The 21,544-nt window shown below is 45.5% G+C and overlaps 1 protein-coding gene across 1 annotated transcript in view; it reads right to left on the bottom strand.

The window, feature by feature from the left end:
* The window catches only part of znf536 (zinc finger protein 536), a 410,627-nt gene that overhangs the window by 190,111 nt on the left and 198,972 nt on the right, over positions 1-21,544 (bottom strand). Inside the window, 2 exon segments of the mRNA XM_055648343.1 lie at positions 15,782-16,295; positions 16,297-17,948. Coding sequence (XP_055504318.1) covers positions 15,782-16,295; positions 16,297-17,946 — 2,164 coding nt within the window. The 5' untranslated portion in view covers positions 17,947-17,948.

The following is a 21,544-nucleotide window of genomic DNA, read 5'->3' as shown; positions in this document are numbered from 1 at the left end:
TTTTTACTCGGGAGAGCTCTTGAATTAGCTCGTACAGTGGGACAGGCCCTTTACAGCGAATGCAGCGCCGGAGACCCGGGTTCCATCCCGACTACGGGTGCTGTCTGTACGGAGTTTGTACGTTCTCCCTGTGACCTGCTTGGGGTTTTCTCCGAGATCTTCAGTTTCCTCCCACACTCCAAAGACGTACAGGTTTATAGGTTAATAGGTTGGTAAATGTAAAAAAAGAATTGTCCTTAGTGTGTAGGATAGTATTAATGTGCGGAGATCGCTGGTCGGCACGGTCCAGGTGGGCCGAAGGGCCTGTTTCAGTGCTATATCTGTAAACTAAACTAAACGAAACTAAAGATAGACACAACATGCTGGAGTAACTCAGATGGACAGGTCAGACAGACGGCAGGAGGCATGGGTCTTTCAAATCTTCGCTTGTTGCATGCTCTGGCATGGCACAACTTTCATCTTTCCCTCCTCCCTTCTTCCCAACCCCCTGTGGCTCGGTGCAGAGCGAGGGCTGAACATGGAGTTAGATGGAGCAATCCCTGTGCAGCTGGGTTCAGCTACAAGGCTATGATAATGACCTCAGAAAGCTGCTGTTAGTTTGACAACAATAGGCCACTCAGTAGAGTGGAAAATTGTGTTCACCGGCTAACTCTGCTCAGTTACTAATTGACATTGCCAAATATTTTAAGAACAAATGGAATGCAGAAGCAACAAAAAGTCGACCTTAATCCTCATAGTTTTTCAGTTTTGTTTTTTGTCTGAAGTTGTTTCCTACGGATCCCCTTTGCTGACCCATGTCAATGCTGAGCGGCAGAGGTTTCTGGGCTTGTGGGGGGGTCCTCGTTATGTGAAGTGTGGATACAGGGAGCCAGGGTGCTACTGGAGAGAGGGGAGCCAAAGACAATTCCCAGTGTCTGCAAAATATACTGTGTCTCGGCTGACCAAACACCCTCTGCAAATATCAATACTGCAGAAGGCAAACCAAGAGACAAGTTGAAATGAAACTCCTGATTCCATTCATCCTCTGCTCACTCTGTGCCGCTTACTGTCAGTGTGGGGGACATTGGCACTCTGCACGCTGAGCAGAGTTTGTGGTCCACAGGAATGGGGCCGGACAGAGAGTGACCCCAGGTCATGCACTTAACAACTTCATAGATGGAAATGTCCGCAATTATTCAACACGGCACAGAAGCACATCCTCGAAAATATAAATGTTTAAGAAAGAACTGCAGATGCTGGAAACATCGAAGGTAGACAAAAATGCTGGAGAAACTCAGCGGGTGAGGCAGCATCTACGGAGCGAAGGAATAGGTGACGTTTCGGGTCGACGAGTGGCCATTACCGTAAATCTCCGAGTTCGAATCAGGGCAAACTCGGGAGAGCTCTTGGAATGAACTTGTACCGTGGGACAGGGCTATTATTGTGTTTTACACAACACATAGGTTTTCTAAAAGCTTGCACCGGCATCTTTTTGTCTAGAAATAGTGACTACATTTTTCATAGATATTCGAGCAAATAACCTGTTTCTACGGAATATTCTTGCTTTTCAATTATCACAATAATTTCATAGAAACTGCCATCTTTTGAGGACAAAACAACTGGAGTTGGAAGGGAAGGTTCATTAGACATGTAATTATTCACACACTTATGCACACACTTCTGCAATCACCGCTATAATTGTTTTCCATGGACTTTACATTCTCATTAAGTTTACATTTGGATAGAAGCAGAAATCCAGGTTATTTGCCATCATAAATTAAGTATATATTAAAACCCTTCTGTTAAAGCCAGAACAATCTCTTCCCCGTCATATCAAAATCGGATCAGTTGTGTGGGGTTGTGTCTGGGTGTAGGGGGGACCTGATAGAGGTCTTTAAAATGATGAGAGGGATAGACAGAGTTGATGTGGACAAGCTTTTCCCTTTGAGAATAGGGAAGATTCAAACAAGAGGACATGACTTCAGAATTAAGAGACAGAAGTTTAGGGGTAATATGAGGGGGAACTTCTTTACGCAGAGAGTGGTGGCGGTGTGGAATGAGCTCCCAGTGGAAGTGGTGGAGGCAGGTTCATTGGTATCATTTAAAAATAAATTGGATAGGCATATGGATGAGAAGGGAATGGAGGGTTATGGTATGAGTGCAGGCAGGTGGGACTAAGGGGAAAAAAAAAAATTTGTTCGGCATGGACTTGTAGGGCCGAGATGGCCTGTTTCCATGCTGTAATTGTTATATGGTTATAAGATGGGAACAACCCTTTAGACTTGACAGATACAGAGTAAAAACAGGCCCTTCGGCCCCCCGAGTCCGTGCCGACCAGCGATCCCCGCACACTAACACTATCCTACACACACCACGGACAATTTACAGATTTTCCGAAGCCAATTAACCTACAAAACTGCACGTCCTTGGAGTGTGGGAGGAAACCAAGGCACTCGGAGAAAACCCAAGTGGTCACGGGGAGGACGTGCAAACTCCATACAGACAGCACCCGTAATCAGGATCAAACCTGGTTCACTGGCGCTGTGAGGCAGCAACTCCACCGCTGTGCCACCGTGCTGCCCACTAATTATTTTTGTCAAAACAATAAAATATTTACGAATAGGCTGGACAAAACCTTTATAGGATCGGTGTTAGAATCTTGCATCGGATGTTGTATCTTGTGCTGAATGTTGGAGTCTTTATCCTGTATCTGTGCAAGGGGACGGCTCGATTGTAATCATGTATCTAGTCTTATCTCTGACTGGATACAATGCAAACAGAAAGCTTTTCACCATACCTCGGTACACGGGACAATAAGAAACTAATGTTGGGCGAGTCCAGAACCAGGGGCCACAGTCTTAGAATAAAGGGGAGGTCATTTAAGACTGAGGTGAGAAAAAACGTTTTCATCCAGAGAGTTGTGAATTTGTGGCAGAGGGCAGTGGAGGCCAAATCACTGGATGGATTTAAGAGAGAGTTAGATAGAGCTCTAGGGGCTAGTGGAGTCAAGGGATATGGGGAGAAGGCAGGCACGGGTTATTGATTGGGGACGATCAGCCATGATCACAATGAATGGCGGTGCTGGCTCAAAGGGCCGAATGGCCTCCTCCTGTACTTATTTTCTACGTTTCTATGTTATTATGTTAAACTAAACTGGACTACCTTAAACTAAACAACCTTTAACCCTGGGTGGAAATGTCAAAAACTGGAGGGATGTAGTTTTAAGGTGATCGGGGAAACTAGAACTAGGGGACATAGTTGCAGAATAAGGGGGGGCTCTTTTAAAACTGAGATGAGGAAGAACTTCTTCACCCAGAGGGTGGTTAATTTATGGAATTCACTGCCCCAGGGAGCAGTGGAAGCAGAAACTTTAAATATATTTAAGACTAAAATAGATGTTTTTTTAGCTGCCAAGGGGATAAGGGGCTACGGGGAGAGGGCAGGGATATGGACCTAGGTATGGTTAGTATAGTAAGACCTGAGTGATCTCCTGGACAAGTGTCGATCGCCTGGATTGGGGTCGGAGAGGAATTTCCCGGATTTTTTTCCCGAATTGGACCTGGGTTTTTATCCGTTTTTTTGCCTCCCCCAGGAGATCACGAGGTTCTTGGGGTGGAGAGGGGTGATAGCGGTATAAAGGGTAGGGTAGTGTGTTGTGTTCTGTGTCTTGTGTCTACTGTTTGTGGGTAAGTGTGTCTGTTTAGTGTTCAGCCATGAGCGAGTGGCGGTGCGGGCTCGACGGACCTGGTGGTCTGCTCTCGCACCTACTTTCTATGTTTCTATGTTATGTTTCTATGAGAGGGGGCAAGGTTTTCGGAGAGGGTGGTGGGTGCCTGGAACGTGCTGCCAGGGGTGGTGGTGGAGGGTGATACAATAGTGGTGGTGAAGAGGCATTTAGAGAGACACATGGAGATGTAGGGAATGGATCAGGTGCAGGCAGAACAGATTAGTTGAACCTGGCATTAAGTTCGGCACAGACGTTGTGTTTGTGTGATGCACCTCTATGTCTATGTAATGTTTCCAAACATGTCTCTAAATTAACCATATAGGTATAGCAATGAAGACAGAATGTTCCAGAAAACCCCCCAGCTGGTCAAGCGGTATTTGTCAAAAGAGAAATACAGATTCAAGCCAAAGATCTTTCAGTATTTGGTAGACAAAGAATTCACCTCATTGTTGCCTTAATCAGTCGCTTCCCCCTTTGTTGAACCAACTAGTACAAGGTATTACTCATAGAAACATAGAAATTAGATGAAGGAGTAGGCCATTCGGCCCTTCGAGCCTGCACCGCCATTCAATATGATCATGGCTGACGATCCAACTCAGTATCCCGTACCTGCCTTCTCTCCATACCCCCTGATCCCTTTAGCCACAAGGGCCACATCTAACTCCCTCTTAAATATAGCCAATGAACTGTGGCCTCAACTATCCTCTGTGGCAGAGAGTTCCAGAGATTCACCACTCTCTGTGTGAAAACAGTTTTTCTCATCTCGGTTTTAAAGGATTTCCCCCTTATCCTTAAACCCCTTGTCCTGGACTTCCCCAACATCGGGAATCTTCCTGCATCTAGCCTGTCCAACCCCTTAAGAATTTTGTAAGTTTCTATAAGATCCCCTCTCAATCTCCTAAACTCTAGAGAGTATAAACCAAGTCTATCCAGTCTTTCTTCATAAGACAGTCCTGACATCCCAGGAATCAGTCTGGTGAACCTTCTCTGCACTCCCTCTATGGCAATAATGTCCTTCCTCAGATTTGGAGACCAAAACTGTACGCAATATCCAGGTGTGGTCTCACCAAGACCCTGTACAACTGCAGTAGAACCTCCCTGCTCCTATACTCAAATCCTTTTGCTATGAAAGCTAACATACCATTCGCTTTCTTCACTGCCTGCTGCACCTGCATGCCTACCTTCAATGACTGGTGTACCATGACACCCAGGTCTCGCTGCATCTCCGCCTATTCCTAATCGGACACCATTTAGATAATAGTCTGCTTTCCTGTTTTTGCCACTAAAATGGATAACCTCACATATATCCACATTATACTGCATCTGCCAAACATTTGCCCACTCACCCAGCCTATCCAAGTCACCTTGCAGTCTCCTAGCATCCTCCTCACAGCTAACACTGCCCCCCAGCTTAGTGTCATCCGCAAACATGGAGATATTGCCTTCAATTCCCTCATCCAGATCATTAATATATATTGTAAATAGCTGTGGTCCCAGCACTGAGCCTTGCGGTACCCCACTAGTCACTGCCTGCCATTGTGAAAAGGACCCGTTTACTCCTACTCTTTGCTTCCTGTCTGCCAGCCAGTTCTCTATCCACATCAATACTGAACCCCCCAATACCGTGTGCTTTAAGTTTGTATACTAATCTCTTATGTGGGACCTTGTCGAAAGCCTTCTGGAAGTCCAGATACACCATATCCACTGGTTCTCCCCTATCCACGCTACTAGTTACATCCTGGAAAAATTCTATAAGATTCGTCAGACATGATTTACCTTTCGTAAATCCATGCTGACTTTGTCCAATGATTTCACCACTTTCCAAATGTGTTGCTATCCCATCTTTAATAACTGACTCTAGCAGTTTCTCCACTACCGATGTTAGACTAACTGGTCTGTAATTCCCCGTTTTCTCTCTCCCTCCCTTCTTAAAAAGTGTGGTTACGTTTGCTACCCGCCAATCCTCAGGAACTACTCCAGAATCTAAAGAGTTTTGAAAGATTATTACTAATGCATCCACTATTTCTGGAGCTACTTCCTTAAGTACTCTGGGATGCAGCCTATCTGGCCCTGGGGATTTATCGGCCTTTAATCCATTCAATTTACCCAACACCACTTCCCGACTAACCTGGATTTCACTCAATTCCTCCAACTCCTTTGACCCGCAGTCCCCTGCTATTTCCGGCAAATTATTTATGTCTTCCTTAGTGAAGACGGAACCAAAGTAGTTATTCAATTAGTCCGCCATATCCTTGTTCCCCATGATCAACTCACCTGTTTCTGACTGCAAGGGACCTACATTTGTTTTAACTAATCTCTTTCTTTTCACATATCTATAAAAACGTTTGCAGTCAGTTTTTATGTTCCCTGCCAGTTTTCTTTCATAATCTATTTTTCTTTTCCTAATTAAGCCCTTTGTCCTCCTCTGCTGGTCTTTGAATTTCTCCCAGTCCTCCGGTATGCTGCTTTTTCTGGCTAATTTGTACGCATCATCCTTCGGTTTGATACTATCCCTGATTTCCCTTGTTATTCACGGATGCACTACCTTCCCTGATTTATTCTTTTGCCAAACTGGGATGAACAATTTTTGTAGTTCATCCATGCAGTCTTTAAATGTCTTCCATTGCATATCCACCGTCAACCCTTTTAGAATTAATTGCCAGTCTATCTTGGCCAATTCACGTCTCATACCCTCAAAGTTACCTTTCTTTAAGTTCAGAACCATTGTTTCTGAATTAACAATGTCACTCTCCAACCTAATGAAGAACTCAACCATATTATGGTCACTCTTGCCCAAGGGGGCACGTACAACAAGATTACTAACTAACCCTTCCTCATTACTCAATACCCAGTCTAAAATAGCCTGTTCCCTCGTTGGTTCCTCTACATGTTGGTTTAGAAAACTATCCCGCATACATTCCAAGAAATCCTCTTCCTCAGCACCCCTGCAAATTTGATTCACCCAATCTATATGTAGATTGAAGTCACCCATTATAACTGTTTTACCTTTGTTGCACGCATTTCTAATTTCCTGTTTGATGCCATCCCCAACTTCACTACTGCTGTTAGGTGGCCTGTACACAACTCACACTAGCGCTTTCTGCCCCTTAGTGTTTTGCAGCTCTACCCATACCAATTCCACATCCTCCAAACTAATGTCCTTCCTTTCCATTGCGTTAATCTCCTCTCTAACCAGCAACGCTACCCCACCTCCTTTTCCTTTCTGTCTATCCCTCCTGAATATTCAATATCCCTGGATGTTCAGCTCCCAGCCTTGGTCACCCTGGAGCCATGTCTCCGTGAACGCAACTATATCAAAGTCATTAATAGCTATCTGCACATTCAACTCATCCACCTTATTACGAATGCTCCTTGCATTGAGACACAAAGCCTTCAGGCTTGTTTTTACAACACTCTTACCCCTTATACTATTATGCTGAAAAGTGGCCCTTTTTGATTTTTACCATGGTTTTGTCTGCCTGCCACTTTTACTTTTCACCTTGCTACCTATTGCTTCTACCCTCATTTTACACCCCCCTGTCTCTCTGCTCTTGTACCCATCCCCCTACTCGAAACAGAACATGCGAAATGGAGAGGACAAATGATGTGGACAGAGATCTCTTCCCCGGCCCAGCTCTCTATTCTCCCGCAAGAGCGTGGTGGTTGTATGGAACGAGCTGCCAGAGGAGATAGTTGAGGTTGAGACTATCACAATGTCTAAGAGATGGTTAGACAGGTACATGGATAGGACAGGTTTGGAGGGATATGGGCCAAACGCAGGCAGGTGGGACTAGTGTAGATGAGACATGTTGGCCAGTATGGGCAAGTTGGGCCGAAGGGCCTGTGTCCATGCTGTATCATTATGACTCTGAGATCACAATGTCTAGCTTTTGACCGGGATAGCATCTATCTGCCAATCACCCCCCCCCCCCCCCCCCCCCGGACACTTATTTATTTATTTTTTATTCAAATCGTTTGCTATGTCGCTCTTCAAGGGAGATGCTAAATGCATTTCGTTGTCTCTGTACTGTACACTGACAATGACAATTAAAATTGAATCTGAATCTGAATCTGAATCTGAATCTGAATCACAACTAATTATCTGGACATACGTGCCCCCCTGCCCACAGCTGTATGGTGCCATCACATCTAGTCACATTTCCATTTCCTTGTGTCCACTCTCTGCATTTCCCAGGTCATTCATTACTCTACAATCATTACTCCGTCATTTATTACTCTACAATCATTACTCCATCATTCATTACTGTACAATCATTACTCCATCATTCATTACTCTACAATCATTACTCCGTCATTTATTACTCTATATTTATTACTCTACCTCACAACTATTGGTTTAGAGTAATCGAGTCACACACTGTGGAAACAGGCCCTTCGGCCCAACCTTCCCACACTGACCAACATATCCCGTCTACACCAGTCCCACCTGCCTGCGCTTGGTACATATCCCTCCAAACCGTTACAAACCCTGCACTAGTCAAAGTATTTTATAAATCTCTCCAGAGATGCTGCCCTTTCCCGCTGAGTTACTCCAGCATTTTGTGTCTAGCTTTCTTTTTTAAATGTTACTTTTTGAACGTGGAGACCCTGCAATGTTTTATAAACTAATATAATATCCCGGGGCTTTTAATATTGGATTTTTGTAGACCATGTAACTTATTCTAGAAGTTACATTTAAATTTGTGTGATTTTCAATAAGGTATTCAGGTTGGTGATACTGTTCAGACCCTGGTGGCTAAGGCTGAATTTTAACGAGTTTACAGAAGTGTTTCCCTTGCATCTGGCAATGCTGAAGTATGAATTGGCTTTTTAAATAGCTGACGGGCACAGATTAACATATGGTGGTGTAAATGATTGCAGGGCCAGAATTGCCCAGTCTCAAATGTAACTGGAGAGATTAGAAGTCTTTATTTTTCCTAGGGAGTAATAGATAATGTGAAGTAGACTCCTGCAGATAGACAAGGAATCTGGAGTAACTCAGCGGGTCAGGCAGCATCTGTGGAGAACATGGATAGGTGACGTTTCACAGAGTGCTGGAGTAACTCAGTGGGACAGGCAGCATCTGTGGAGAACATGGATAGGTGACGTTTCACAGAGTGCTGGAGTAACTCAGAGGGTCAGGCAGCATCTATGGAGTGAAGGAAATAGGCAACGTTTCGGGCCGAAACCCGGAAGGGTTTCAGCCCGAAACGTTGCCTATTTCCAGAAGGATTTCGGCCCGAAACGTTACCTATTTCCTTCGCTCCATAGATGCTGCTGCACCATAACTCAGCGGGTCAGGCAGCATCTGTGGAGAACATGGATAGGTGACGTTTCAGGTCGGAACCCTTCGCTGCTCTTAAAGATAGCGGAGTCAGGGGATATGGGGAGAAGGCAGGAACGGGGTACTGATTGTGGATGATCAGCCATGATCACATTGAATGGCGGTGCTGGCTCGAAGGGCCGAATGGCCTACTCTAGGACCTAATGTCCATGTCTATTCACACCCGAACCGTCACCCATTCTTTCTCTCCAGAGATGCTGCCTGTCCCGCTGAGTTACTCCAGCATTTTGTGTCTACCTTCAGTGTAAACCAGCATCTGCAGTTCCTTCCTACACTTGTTAAAACAGTATCAGATAATTCCTCTAAAAACAAAATGGAATGAATAACAATAGTAGGTGAGGAACAGTTATACATTGGTGACCCTGGCAACATGGAAATATTCTATACAATGCTGAACAACATCTGATCTATTTGTGGATTGGTTCCTTGAAGTTTAATAACCAGATCAGACACAATGTAAAATCCCAGAGATTTATCTGCATGGATATTTGTCTCAACTATTCTCAAAATGTATATTTGATACATTGCTTATAATGTTTCGTATAGAGGGGGGCACGGTGGTGCAGCGGTAGAGTTGCTGCCTCACAGAACCAGAGTCCCAGGTTCGATCCTGACCACGGGTGCTGTCTGTACAGAGTTTGTACGTTCTCCCCATGACCTGCGTGGATTTTCCCGGGGTGCTCCGTTTAGGTTAGGCATGCAGGTTAGTAGGTTGATTGGCTTGGTCACATTGTAAATTGTCCCTAGTGTGTGCAGGATAGTGTTCGTGTGTGTGAGGGGGTCGCTGGTCGGCACGGACTGGTTGGGCCGAAGGGCCTGTTTGGGAGCTGTATCTCTAAACTAAACTAAACTTCTCTTGGGCTTGAGTTGCTGATCTTCCCCCTTGTGTGCGGGTACTTTGCTTGGCATGAATGCACATTGGATTTTCACCAGGGGTGAGAATGTGAAAAAACAACTTTCTATTAGTTTTTCTGGACGTGTGTGAGAGGGGTGTCAGGTTGTTCCTGGTGTTAGTTTCTGACCTGCGAGGGCTCTCGTTGGGAGTGTTGGGTAGTGCGGGCTCACACCAAGGTTTACATGCCCATGTTGTTACATCAGTGATAAAACAAACTATCATCAGTGGCAGAAAAATGCTTATAATTTAGTCTCTCGTTCAATTAGCTTTCAGCTAAAGACAGACACAAAATGCTGGAGTAACTCAACGGGACGGGCAGCATCTGTGGAGAGAAGGAATTCCCTTCGTCCAATTAAAACGTCACCCATTCCTTCTCTCCAGAGATGCTGCCTGTCCCGCTGTGTTACTCCAGCATTTTGTATCTAGCTTCAGTTTAAACCAGCACCTGCAGTTCCTTCCTACACACTGTGTCCAAAGATGTTGCCAGAATTAGAGGGGTAGAGGTTGAGTGAGCTGGGACTCCATCCCATGGAGCGCAGGAGGATGAGGGATGATCTTATAGTGTATAACATCACGAGAGGAATAGATCAGGTAGATGCACAGAGTCTCTTGCCCAGCATCTGTGGAGAGAAGGAATTGATGCTGCTTGTCCTGCTGAGTTACTCCAGCATTGTATGTCTATGCTGGAGGAATCAGCAGGTCAGGCAACATGTGAAGGGGATCAGAAGACAACATTTCGGGTCGGCACACTTCTTTAGACTAATTGGTCTCTGAGCAAAGTCCTGACCCGAAACATCACCTGTCTCTTTCCTCCTGCGCTTTGAGTTTAGCTGATGATGCCAGCACCTTGTGCCTCCATCAAACTGCTTTAAGTTGAATAAATCGTGAAAGATAAATAGAGCTTAATTTTCATGATATAGAAACGTTGCTGCTGTTCCCACTGAATTGTCAGAGTTGTTTAATTTAGTGTAGTTTAGTTTAGAGATACAGCGTGGAAGGAGGCCCTTCAGCCCACCGGGTCAGCGCTGACTATCGATCACTAGTTCTATCCGACACACACTAAAGACAATTTTACTGAAGTCCATTATCCTACAAAGCCACACGTCTTTGGGAATTTGGGAAACAGGAGCACCAGAAGGTCACAGGGAGAACGTGCAAACTCCGTACAGTCAGCGCCTGTAGTCAGGATCAAACGCGGGTCTCTGGCGCTGTGAGGCAGTAACTCTACCACTGTGTCATAAATATGCGATTTATATTTCCTCCAAGAACAAAAGAACAAAGTTTTCTTCCTTAAATTGTAATTAAAGTGTGTTCCGTGGTTGGAATAGATCACAATCTCCAAGTTAGAATGACCAAGAAGTCCGTGTTTTTCACTTATCAATAAGCTATTGGGCTTCTTTGATTGATTGGTCATTGATTGAAGGGCGTAATTCATGTATATTAAGGATAACATATGAATGAATTATGATTATTGTGGCTATTTTACATATGCAAAACAAGTTAATTAGAAACTATCTTTCCTCCTGTGATTCTGAAAGTACAATCCTATGTTGATAAAACTTGGAATATAGGATTATTATTGGATTCTGGATCATATCCTGATTCTGGATCACATCCTGATTCTGGATCATATCCTGATTCTGGATCACATCCTGATTCTGGATCACATCCTGATGAAGTTCACTAATTAAATGTGATTTCACATTAATTGCATTAATTAGACAATGGTATTTCACCTGCATTAATTAGACAATGGTATTTCACCTCAAAACTGCAAATACTATCTTTACGCCATAAAAGATAATGTTTTAATTAGCTATCCTAATTAAATTACATTTACATATGTCAATTGTGTTAATTAAAAAGCTATTTTCCTCAATGTCTCAAAACTGCAGCTTGTGCTTCTATAAATGTTAAATATTTTAAGCACAATGAAATATTTATTGTAATAAAATTACATCGCGTCAGAGTTTAGAACCAATCCCGACCTCTCCACACACAAACGTGGGTGGTTTTGCAGATAGTGGAGATGGCTGTGAAACATAAGGTACACAAAAATGCTGGAGAAACTCAGCGGGTGCAGCAGCATCTATGGAGCGAAGGAAATGGGCAACGTTTCAGGCCAAAACCCTTCTTCAGACTGATGGGGGGTGGGGGGGGAGAAGAAAGGAACAAGGAGGAGGAGGAGCCCGAGGGCTGAGGAAGGGGAGGAGACAGCAAGGGCTAACAAAATTGGGAGAATTCAATGTTCTTGCCCGCAGGATGCAGACTCCCCAGGCGGAATATGAGGCGCTGTTCCTCCAATTTCCGGTGCTGCTCACTCTGGCCATGGAGGAGACCCAGGACAGAGAGGTCAGACGGGGAATGGGAGGGGGAGTTGAAGTGCTGGTTGTGAAACGTTGCAGCAGGATCTTGATCGATTGGCCAGGAGGAATGGCTGATGGAATTCAATGCAGAGAAATGGTAGGTGTTGCATTTTGGGAAGTCCAACATGGGCAGGGCCTACACTGTAAAAGGTGGGCCTCTGGGCAGTGTTGTAGAGCAGAGGGATCTAGGAGTACAGGAGATTTTTATTTTATTGTATTCCAGCAATTTTATTTGTTGTGTTCACAAATGTTATTCAGGGCAATTTGATTTCATCTTTAAGCCCTAGTTATTATCATTCAAAATCACCTGTGTTAATAGGTTCTACACAGGTGAAAACACCAGCACATTCGCAACAATTGAACATCACCCATTCCTCCTCTCCAGGGATTCTGCCTGTCCCGCTGAGTTACTCCAGCAACAATAGAAACATAGAAACATAGAAAATAGGTGCAGGAATAGGCCATTCAGCCCTCCGAGCAACACTGCCATTCAATATGATCATGGCTGATCATCCAAAATCAGTTGCCTGTTCCTGCTTTCTCCCCATATCCCTTGATTCCGTTAGCCCTAAGAGCTAAATCTAACTTTCTCTTGAAAACATCCAGTGAAATGGCCTCCACTGCCGTCTGTGGCAGAGAATTCCACAGATTCACAACTGTGTGGGTGAAACGTTTTTCCTCATCTCAGTCCTAAATGGTCGACCCCTTATTATTAATTGATGCCACCCTGAGCCACGCTGATGTCTCTTTATTTTTAATATTCCCCCTCCACCTCCCTTGCCCCCTGCCCCAGGGCCATGCCTTGTACCCCTGTGTTATAATCGGGGTGACAATATTGAGCAGGGGATGACTGATGTGCCAACTATGCTTGCTGTCCAGCCCCAACACGACTAAAAACACAGTGGAACAGCAGGTAAAACTGCTGCCTCACCGCGCCAGAGACCCAGGTTCGATCCTGACCTTGGGTCCTGTCTGTGTGGAGTTTGCATGTTCTCCCTGTGACCATGTGGGTTTGCTCCGTGTGCTCCGGTTTCTTCCCATATACCACAGATGTGCGCGTTTGTATGTTAATTGACTGCACCCGAGATCAGGATCGATCCAAAGTCTCAGGTGCTGTGAAGCAGCAGCTCCACCTGCTGCACCACCGTTCCGCACAACCTATTTGTCACTCTTTGTTTGTGATGAGGAAACAAGCGAGAAGCAGTGGAGGATTTCAGTGCTAATTTTAAATGATCAATTAAATACTTGCCCAAAAAGCTGAATGTACATCATTACAATCTTATTCACCTCTACAACATTAACAAAGGCATGTTTAAATTAAATGAGAAAATGGGTAGGAAGCTGGTTTAAACCGTAGACACAAAAACCTGGAGTAACTCAGCAGGTTGGACACTCAGATGTTGGCTGACCCATTGAGTTACTCCAGCTATTTGTGTGAAAATAGGTGAATAATTTAGCAAGCAGCACACCAGTGACAATTTTATAAATAGAATATATAAAGGAGTTAACAATTAATTTCCAATATTTCACTTGGGCAGTTTACACCCCAGCGGTATGACCATTGACTTCTCCAATTTCAGGTAGTCCTTGCTTTCTCCCTCCTTCCCCTCCCCTTCCCAGCTCTCCTAACCCATCTTCCTTTCCTTTTCCCACCCCCCCCCCCACCCCCCCGGCATCAGTCTGAAGAAGGGTCTCGACCCGAAACGTCGCCTTTTCCTTCACTCCACAGATGCTGCCTCACCCGCTGAGTTTCTCCAACATTTCTGTCTACCTTCGATTTTTCCAGCATCTGCAGTTCTTCCTTGAACAATTAATACAAGATACTTTCAAACTGAAGCACAGGGCAGGCTGTGCCTGTATCTTCAGCACCATATGATGCTACACAATTTATCCATTTGATCTGCTTCAGTTTGCATGCAGGTAGCATTTCATAAAGTGACTAGCAAGTAATAAGGTGCAAATTGGAGCCAAACCTAGGAAGGAGCCAGCATATTTCATGGGTACTTGAGCAAGCGCTTTAAGTACTGTAGGCATCTGTGGAATGTACAGACTGGATTTTGTTTAAAAAAAAATGTCTTTGTCAAGATTATTATTTAAACTTGAGTAATATTCATTCAGGCAGCAAAACATTTCATGCGACCAGTGTACTGGTTTAAGGAGCAACTAAACAAAAGTGGTGAATTCCACTTATCGATTGTGTTCTGTTATTTTCTTCTACTTTGTGTAGCATTTGGTTCATTTTGTGATCTCAGCACAATTGGCTCATTAAATCTGCAGGAAGGAACTGCAGATGCCGTTTTATATCGAAGATAGACACAAAATGCTGGAGTAACTCAGCGGGTGAGGCAGCATCTCTGGAGAGAAGGAATGGGTCGAGACCCTTCTTCACACCCGAAATGCCTCGACCCAAAAAATCACCTACTCCGCAGATGCTGCCTGTCCCATGGAGTTACTCCACGGGACAGAATTTTGTGTCTATCTTCAGTTTAAACCAGCACCTGCAGTTCCCTCCCACACATCATTCTTATTTGGTCTTTGACTAAGACAAACACGTTGCCTCAAAAGGAAACCTTCACCCAAGGCTCCCGTACCTTCTCATTGATGCCTGGGTAGATATTGGACAAATGAAATGATACATAAAACCTATATGATGAATTATAAATGCTGCTCGCTGTAAATATACAAAAATCCAATATCTTTGAAACCAAGTGGATGTTTTGAACATTCAGTATACCCAGGAGAAGCACACACGCATCTAATATTTTCTTCACGAAATTCAGCTGGCCAACCTTGTGCGGGACAACTTGTGACCTTATTTTTAAATTGCACAAGAAAGGAAATGGAAAATAGGAAAAAAACCTATTGGAGAATTCTCTTGAATTGTGGACCAATCTACAGGAAAAAGTGGGCAAGTAACTGAGAAATGTCTGTGTGCACACACAGCTGACCGATTACAATGTTATTAGAAAAACATTCAACGTTACACTTTAGTTTTACTTTAGTTTGGAAAAACAGCATGGGATCAAGCCCTTCGGCCCACCGAGACCATGCCGACCAGCGACCCCCCCCATCTAACGCTGTCCAACATGCAATAGGGGCAATTTACACCTACACCAAGCCAATTCCACATACAGTATATGGCGAGATGGACATGACGTGCTGGAGTAACTCGGTGGGACAGGCAGCGTCTCTGGAGAGAAGGAATGGGTGACGTGTCGGGTCTCAGTCTGAAGAAGGGTCTCGACCCAAAACGTCGCCCATTCCTCCTCTCCAGAGATGCTGCCTGACCCGCTGAGTTACTCCAGCATCTTGTGTCTCTCTTCGATACAAATCAGCATCTGCAGTTCCTTCCTCCACATATATGGTGGTTTCTATCTTTTCTATATATGGTCACAACTCTCCAGTTTCAAGTCAAACATGTCTGAGTGTTAGTGCTGCAGCACAAGGGGAGGAGAGCATGCTGGCGTTACCTGAAGATGGAGAAGGTGGGTTGGGGCTATCCTCCTGTGTGCTCCCCGTCACTGAATACGCTCCTGGTGTCAGGTTGTCCTCCGTCACGTTGGCTGACCCAGGGGTGGTGGACCTGCTCACAGATTGGGAGTCCTGGTCACTCCCAGACCCACGCCGTTCATCCTGAACACCTTGGACTCCTTCATCTCCCATCTTCTTCCCCTTCTTGTGTACTCTGGAATGTACAACCACCTGGTGGTAGGTTCGAAACACCCGCCCACAGTCGGGACACTCTGTTGGCTTTTCCTTCATTGTTGTGTGGTTTTGCCCTAATCCACCAATCTTATATTCCAGACCTTGACCCATTCCTTGTGTCATGAACTCTCTGCTTCCCATCAGATCATTTTTACCAGAAAGGTCATTCATGTTGGTTCTTTTTGGGCTTTGGATCAGATCCCCATCCAACTTCTGTTTTGTTTTCTCCCCGGCTGTGAAGATGATCCCTCTCTTGTCCTTGTCCAGGCTGGCCCCTGCAACTGGGCTGGGCTTCCTCCTGCCCAAGGTGGAGATGTTTCTTGGGTTCCATCACCATCCCTCTGGTCACCAGCTGCCAGGCATGGTAGCTGTTCACAGGGTCAAACTCAGCCACGCGGGCCACCGCCTGCAGCCGCTCCATGCAGTTCGACTTCAGAGGAGGTGCCAAGGTCAAACACCCCAACAGAGACCTCTTTTCTGCCTCTATCAGACCACGGGCCGCGCTGCCTACAGGCACCAGGAGCTTCCCAAGCATTTCCTTCTCCTTCCGAGCCAACTCGGCTTTGCTGTAATGCAGCTGGCTCTGTTCATGTAAGCTCAACTTATCAGGAGACAAGAAGCCACTCTGTAAACAGGACACATAGGCAGAGTAGACATTGGAGTGGGATTCTGGGACCATGTTGTTCAGGTTCTCAGGTACCTCGGGCTCACTTGGAGGGGGGTTCTTGACGGCCAGTTTGTTCAGATGGACCTTCATGTGGTTTTTGAGGAACCAAGGCTCCTTAAACCTCCGTCCACAGATCTGGCAGCTGTGCTCGAAGGAGTCCTTGTGCTTCCTCATGTGGCCTTTCAGGAACCAGGCCTGGCTGAAGACCTGGCCACACACCTCGCAACGGAACTCGTTGGCGGGCTGTTCGCCGTTGCCGCTGGCTCCTTGCCCTGGCACGGCCTCAGCCGTGATGTGTGCTTTCTCCACGTGGCTGATGAGGTCCTCCTCCTGAGAGGCAGCAAACTCGCAGAGAGTGCACTTGTAGGGTTTGTGCAGAATGCGGATGTGTCTCTCTAGTTCCTCGCGCTTCTTGAACTTGCCCTTGCAGAAGGTGCATTTGAAGCCCACCATGGTGGCTGTAGCCCCTTCCTCCTGACCACCCGCGGGCTTGGGGGTGGTCACTGCGGTGGAGGCATCAGCACCACCTTGGCTGACTGGCGCGGTCAAGCTGCCCGAGCTGAGCACGGCCTGGTGAGGTTTGCCGTCCACTCTGGCCACCCCCAGACCGCTCTTCATCTGCTTGTCCCGCAGGATAGCCCTCTCCTCCAGCTCATGCAACAGCCGGTTCTCCTCCCGCACCCGTCCACGCCCCTTGCCCAGGTTGCCCAGCTTGTGGGTACGCAGGTGGATCTTCAGGTTGCCTTTCTGAGCTGCCCTGTGGTCACAGTAGGGGCATTTGAAGGGCTTCTCGCCCGTGTGCGTGCGCATGTGTAAGGACAGGATGCTGTTGAAGCGGAAACGCTTGCCACAGATTGGACACGGGTACTTCCTAGACTTCTTGGCATCATCGTCCATCCCGTTCATCTGCGAAATGATGCCAAGGTTCTGGCCATTCAAAAAGTGCTGTAAGTCCACGCGACCATTCATCCCCAAGCTGGCATCAATGTCCGTGTTCAGCTGGTTGGCCAGCAGAGTCATTTGGTTGCTGATGGGCTGGTTGGCTGCTGTGTGTTGGCGGTTCCCCTCCAGGACGATACTCGCTGTCTTCTCCTCCAAGTTGCCTCTGCTCTGCAGCTCAGGGAAGGCATGGCCCAGTTGCGTGGTCAATTGGTGCAGCTTCTGGCTGATGGGATACTGGCCATTCAGTACAGGCTTGTTGAGCTGTACATCAGTCTCAGGCACTGCTGAAGATACACCAAGGCACAGGCTTGCTTCCTCCATCCCTAAACACAGAAAACAAAAGCCTCATGTTAAATCTGTAACACATTTTTAACATAGAGCACAGAACAGGACAGCACAGAGGATGGGACATGGGGCAGTCCCACACAGGAACATGGGCATGGAGCATAGAAAGATACTGCAACATGGAGCATGGAGCATAGATGGAGCATAGAACATGGAGCAGTCCCACACAGGAGCATGGAACTATACTGCAACACGGAGCATGGAGCATAGAACATGGAGCACGGAGCATAGAACATGGAGCATAGAGCAGGCCCACACAGGAACATGGAACATGGAGCAGTCCCACACAGGAACATGGAACTATACATGCAACATGGAACACGGAACATGGAGCAGGCCCACACAGGAACAGGGAACTATACCGCAACATGGAACATGGAACATGGAGCAGTCCCACACAGGAACATAGAACATGGAGCAGTCCCACACAGGAACATAGAACTATACCGCAACATGGAACATGGAACACGGAACATGGAGCAGGCCCACACAGGAACATAGAACTATACCGCAACATGGAACATGGAACACGGAACATAGAGTAGTCCCACACAGGAACACGGGACATGGAGCATGGAACATAGAACATAGAACATAGAACATAGAACAGACAGCAGTACAGCACAGGAACAGGCCCTTCGGCCCACCATGGTGCCAATCTAAACTAACCCTATCTGCCTGCATGTGGTATCGATCCCTTGACCATAGAGTTTTGTTTCATAGAGTGGTCAGTCTTGAGGGCATTTTCAGCATCTCACATTGATTGGAGATTGTAACATTGAGAACGTGAAACATAGAACAGGACATGAACAGGCCATTCGGCCCACAATGTCTGTGCCGAACACAATGCCATTATAAACCAATCTCCTCTGTGTGCACATAATCCATATCCCTCCGTTCTCTGTATATCCATGTGCCTATCCTAAAGCCTCGTAAACACTTCTGTTGTATCTGCCTCCACCACCACCCCTGGCAGCACGTTCCAGGCACCCACCACCTTCTGTGTACAAATCTTGCCCTATTTTAAAACAGCGCAGAAACATTTTTACTTGATAAAAGTTAAATATAATTTCATTACACGCTAATCACAACATTTTTCTTTGGCGTCCCAGCTTCATTTCTCGGCCATAGAAAAATAAACTGGTATTATATTAATTTCAGAAAACGCAAATACAACAGTCTGGTCTTCATTTACAAACATCAAATAACCATAAACCATAGAAACATGGAAACAGGCCATCTGCAGGAGTAGTGCCATTCTTAGGCCCTTCGAGCCAGCACCGCCAACCCTCCATATGATCCATGGCTGATCCATTTATAAATGATCAATGAACCTGCCTCCCCGTTCCACTGGAAGCTCATTCCACACCATACCACTCTTGTAAAGAATTTATCATTTACCCCTAACCTTCTGTCCCTTAATTCTGAAGTCATGTCCTCTTGTTTGAATCTTCCCCATTCTCAAAGGGAAAAGCTGATCCCCATCAACTCTGTCTATCCCTCTCATCATTTTAAAGACCTCTATCAGGTCCCCCTTTAACCTTCTGCGCTCCAAAGAATAAAAACCTAACTTATTCAACCTATTTCTGTAACTTAGTTGTTGAAACCCAGGCAACATTCTAGTAAATCTCCTCTGTACTCTCTATTTTGTTGACATCCTTCCTATAATTGGGCGACCGACCAAAATTGTACACCATACTCCAGATTTGGTCTCACCAATGCCTTGTACAATTTTAACATTACATCCCCTTCTATACTCAATGCTCTGATTTATAAAGGCTAGCATACCAAAAGCTTTCTTTACCACTCTATCTATATGAAATTCCACCTTCAAGGAACTATGCACGGTTATACCCAGATCCCTCTGTTCAACCCATTTATTCTTAACGTCCTGTCCTGCCAAGGTGTAGCACCTGGTTAGAGTTACAATGCCATTTGTCCAATGGCCCCTTCAAAGCTTTATGTTTCTATAAAAACTATTCCCTATTCCCTACACTGCAGCAACGTTCCACAATTGACTGTGAATCCATCTTGCTTTTTTACCCAACATTTTTCTGATCAAATTAATGTTTACAATCCACTCTGAATGAATTAGTAGGGTGGTGCGGTGGCACAGTTGCAGGAGTGGCACATTTGGCCCTTCGGTAAAGCTGATCTGCCTTACAATCAACGCCATATCCTTTGTTTCCTTTAGCTATAAGAGCTAAATCTAACTCTCTCTTGAAAACATCCGATCCACAGATTGCACGGTGAAAATGTTTGTCCGTCCAGTCCCGTGACTTATTTTTAAACTGTGGGTTTTACTGCCGGGTGCTCCAGTATTCCCTCCCACATGCAGCAACGTTCCAATTGATTTTTTGTACAGGTTTGTAGGTTCATAGGGTGGAGCGGTGGCACAGCGGTGGCACAGCGGTAAAGCTTCTGCCTTACAACGCCATAGACCCGGGTCCGATCCTGCACGGTGGCTGTATGTTCTCCCCGTGACCTGCGTGGGTTTTCTCCGGGTGCTCCAGTTCCCTCCCACATACCAAAGACGTACAGGTTTGTAGGTTCATTGGCTTTGGTAAAATTGTAAATCGATGGGCCAAAGGGCCTGTTTCCAGTCTGTGATAGTAAACTAAACTAAACTGAACTAAACTAGCCACTACAAGTTAGTCCCGATGCCTCACTTTTTATCAGTTGATATAATTTAATCTTCTGTCCAAGAAGATACTTATGACCCTGTCCCACTAACGCAACTTTTTCGGCAACTGCCGGTACCCTTCATAGGTCTGTGCAGGTCGCCGACATGTATGGTCATGAGTCGTCTCCTCAGTCGCCCAAAGAGTCGTACCTTGCTCTGGTCTCCACTGGATTTTCAACATGTTGAACATTTTCAGCGACCTGCTGCGACTATGACGGGTGCCGGCAAGTTGCCGAAAAAGTCACATAAGTGGGACAGGCCCTTTAGGTGTTGAAGATTCTCACCTAAATATACGCTTCTGTCACAAACATGTTTCTGTCACAAACATGCCAGACATAATATTGAAATTATAAATGAATGAATTTCTAATGTTCTAAATAATAAGTTGAGTCTTCTGACAGAAGAAACTAATAGCAGTTTGTTCTGGTTAATTGAAACAATACCTTTTCAAGCTGATTATTTTTGCTCCTTTGCTGGCTGTTGTAACACATGATTATAAATAATCTTCCACAAAGATATTGTACATATAAGAAGCTCAAAGATCTAGGCTAAGCTCGCTAACGTTTAATAATGCACAAATAGTTTATGTTAGATGTTAACATGTGGCTTTTCAGATTTCAATGGACATTGGCAAAATAATTTGAATGGCCAATCCTTCTTAGCTTAGTTTAGTTTAAAGATACAGCATGGAAACAGGCCCTTCGGCCCACCAAGTCCATGCTGACCATCGATCACCCGTTCACAGAGGCTCCATGTTATCCTACTTCCTCGATCCATTGTTTGAAACACAGAGATGAAGTTGGTAATATATGCACGGACACACACTACATCACAGACGGCTGTGGAGGCCAAGTCAATGGATATTTTTAAGGCGGAGGTAGATAGATTCTT

Source organism: Leucoraja erinacea, chromosome 17 (genome assembly GCF_028641065.1).
Source record: "Leucoraja erinacea ecotype New England chromosome 17, Leri_hhj_1, whole genome shotgun sequence".
NCBI classification, from domain to species: domain Eukaryota; kingdom Metazoa; phylum Chordata; class Chondrichthyes; order Rajiformes; family Rajidae; genus Leucoraja; species Leucoraja erinaceus.
This window is presented reverse-complemented; position numbering and strand designations above follow the sequence as displayed.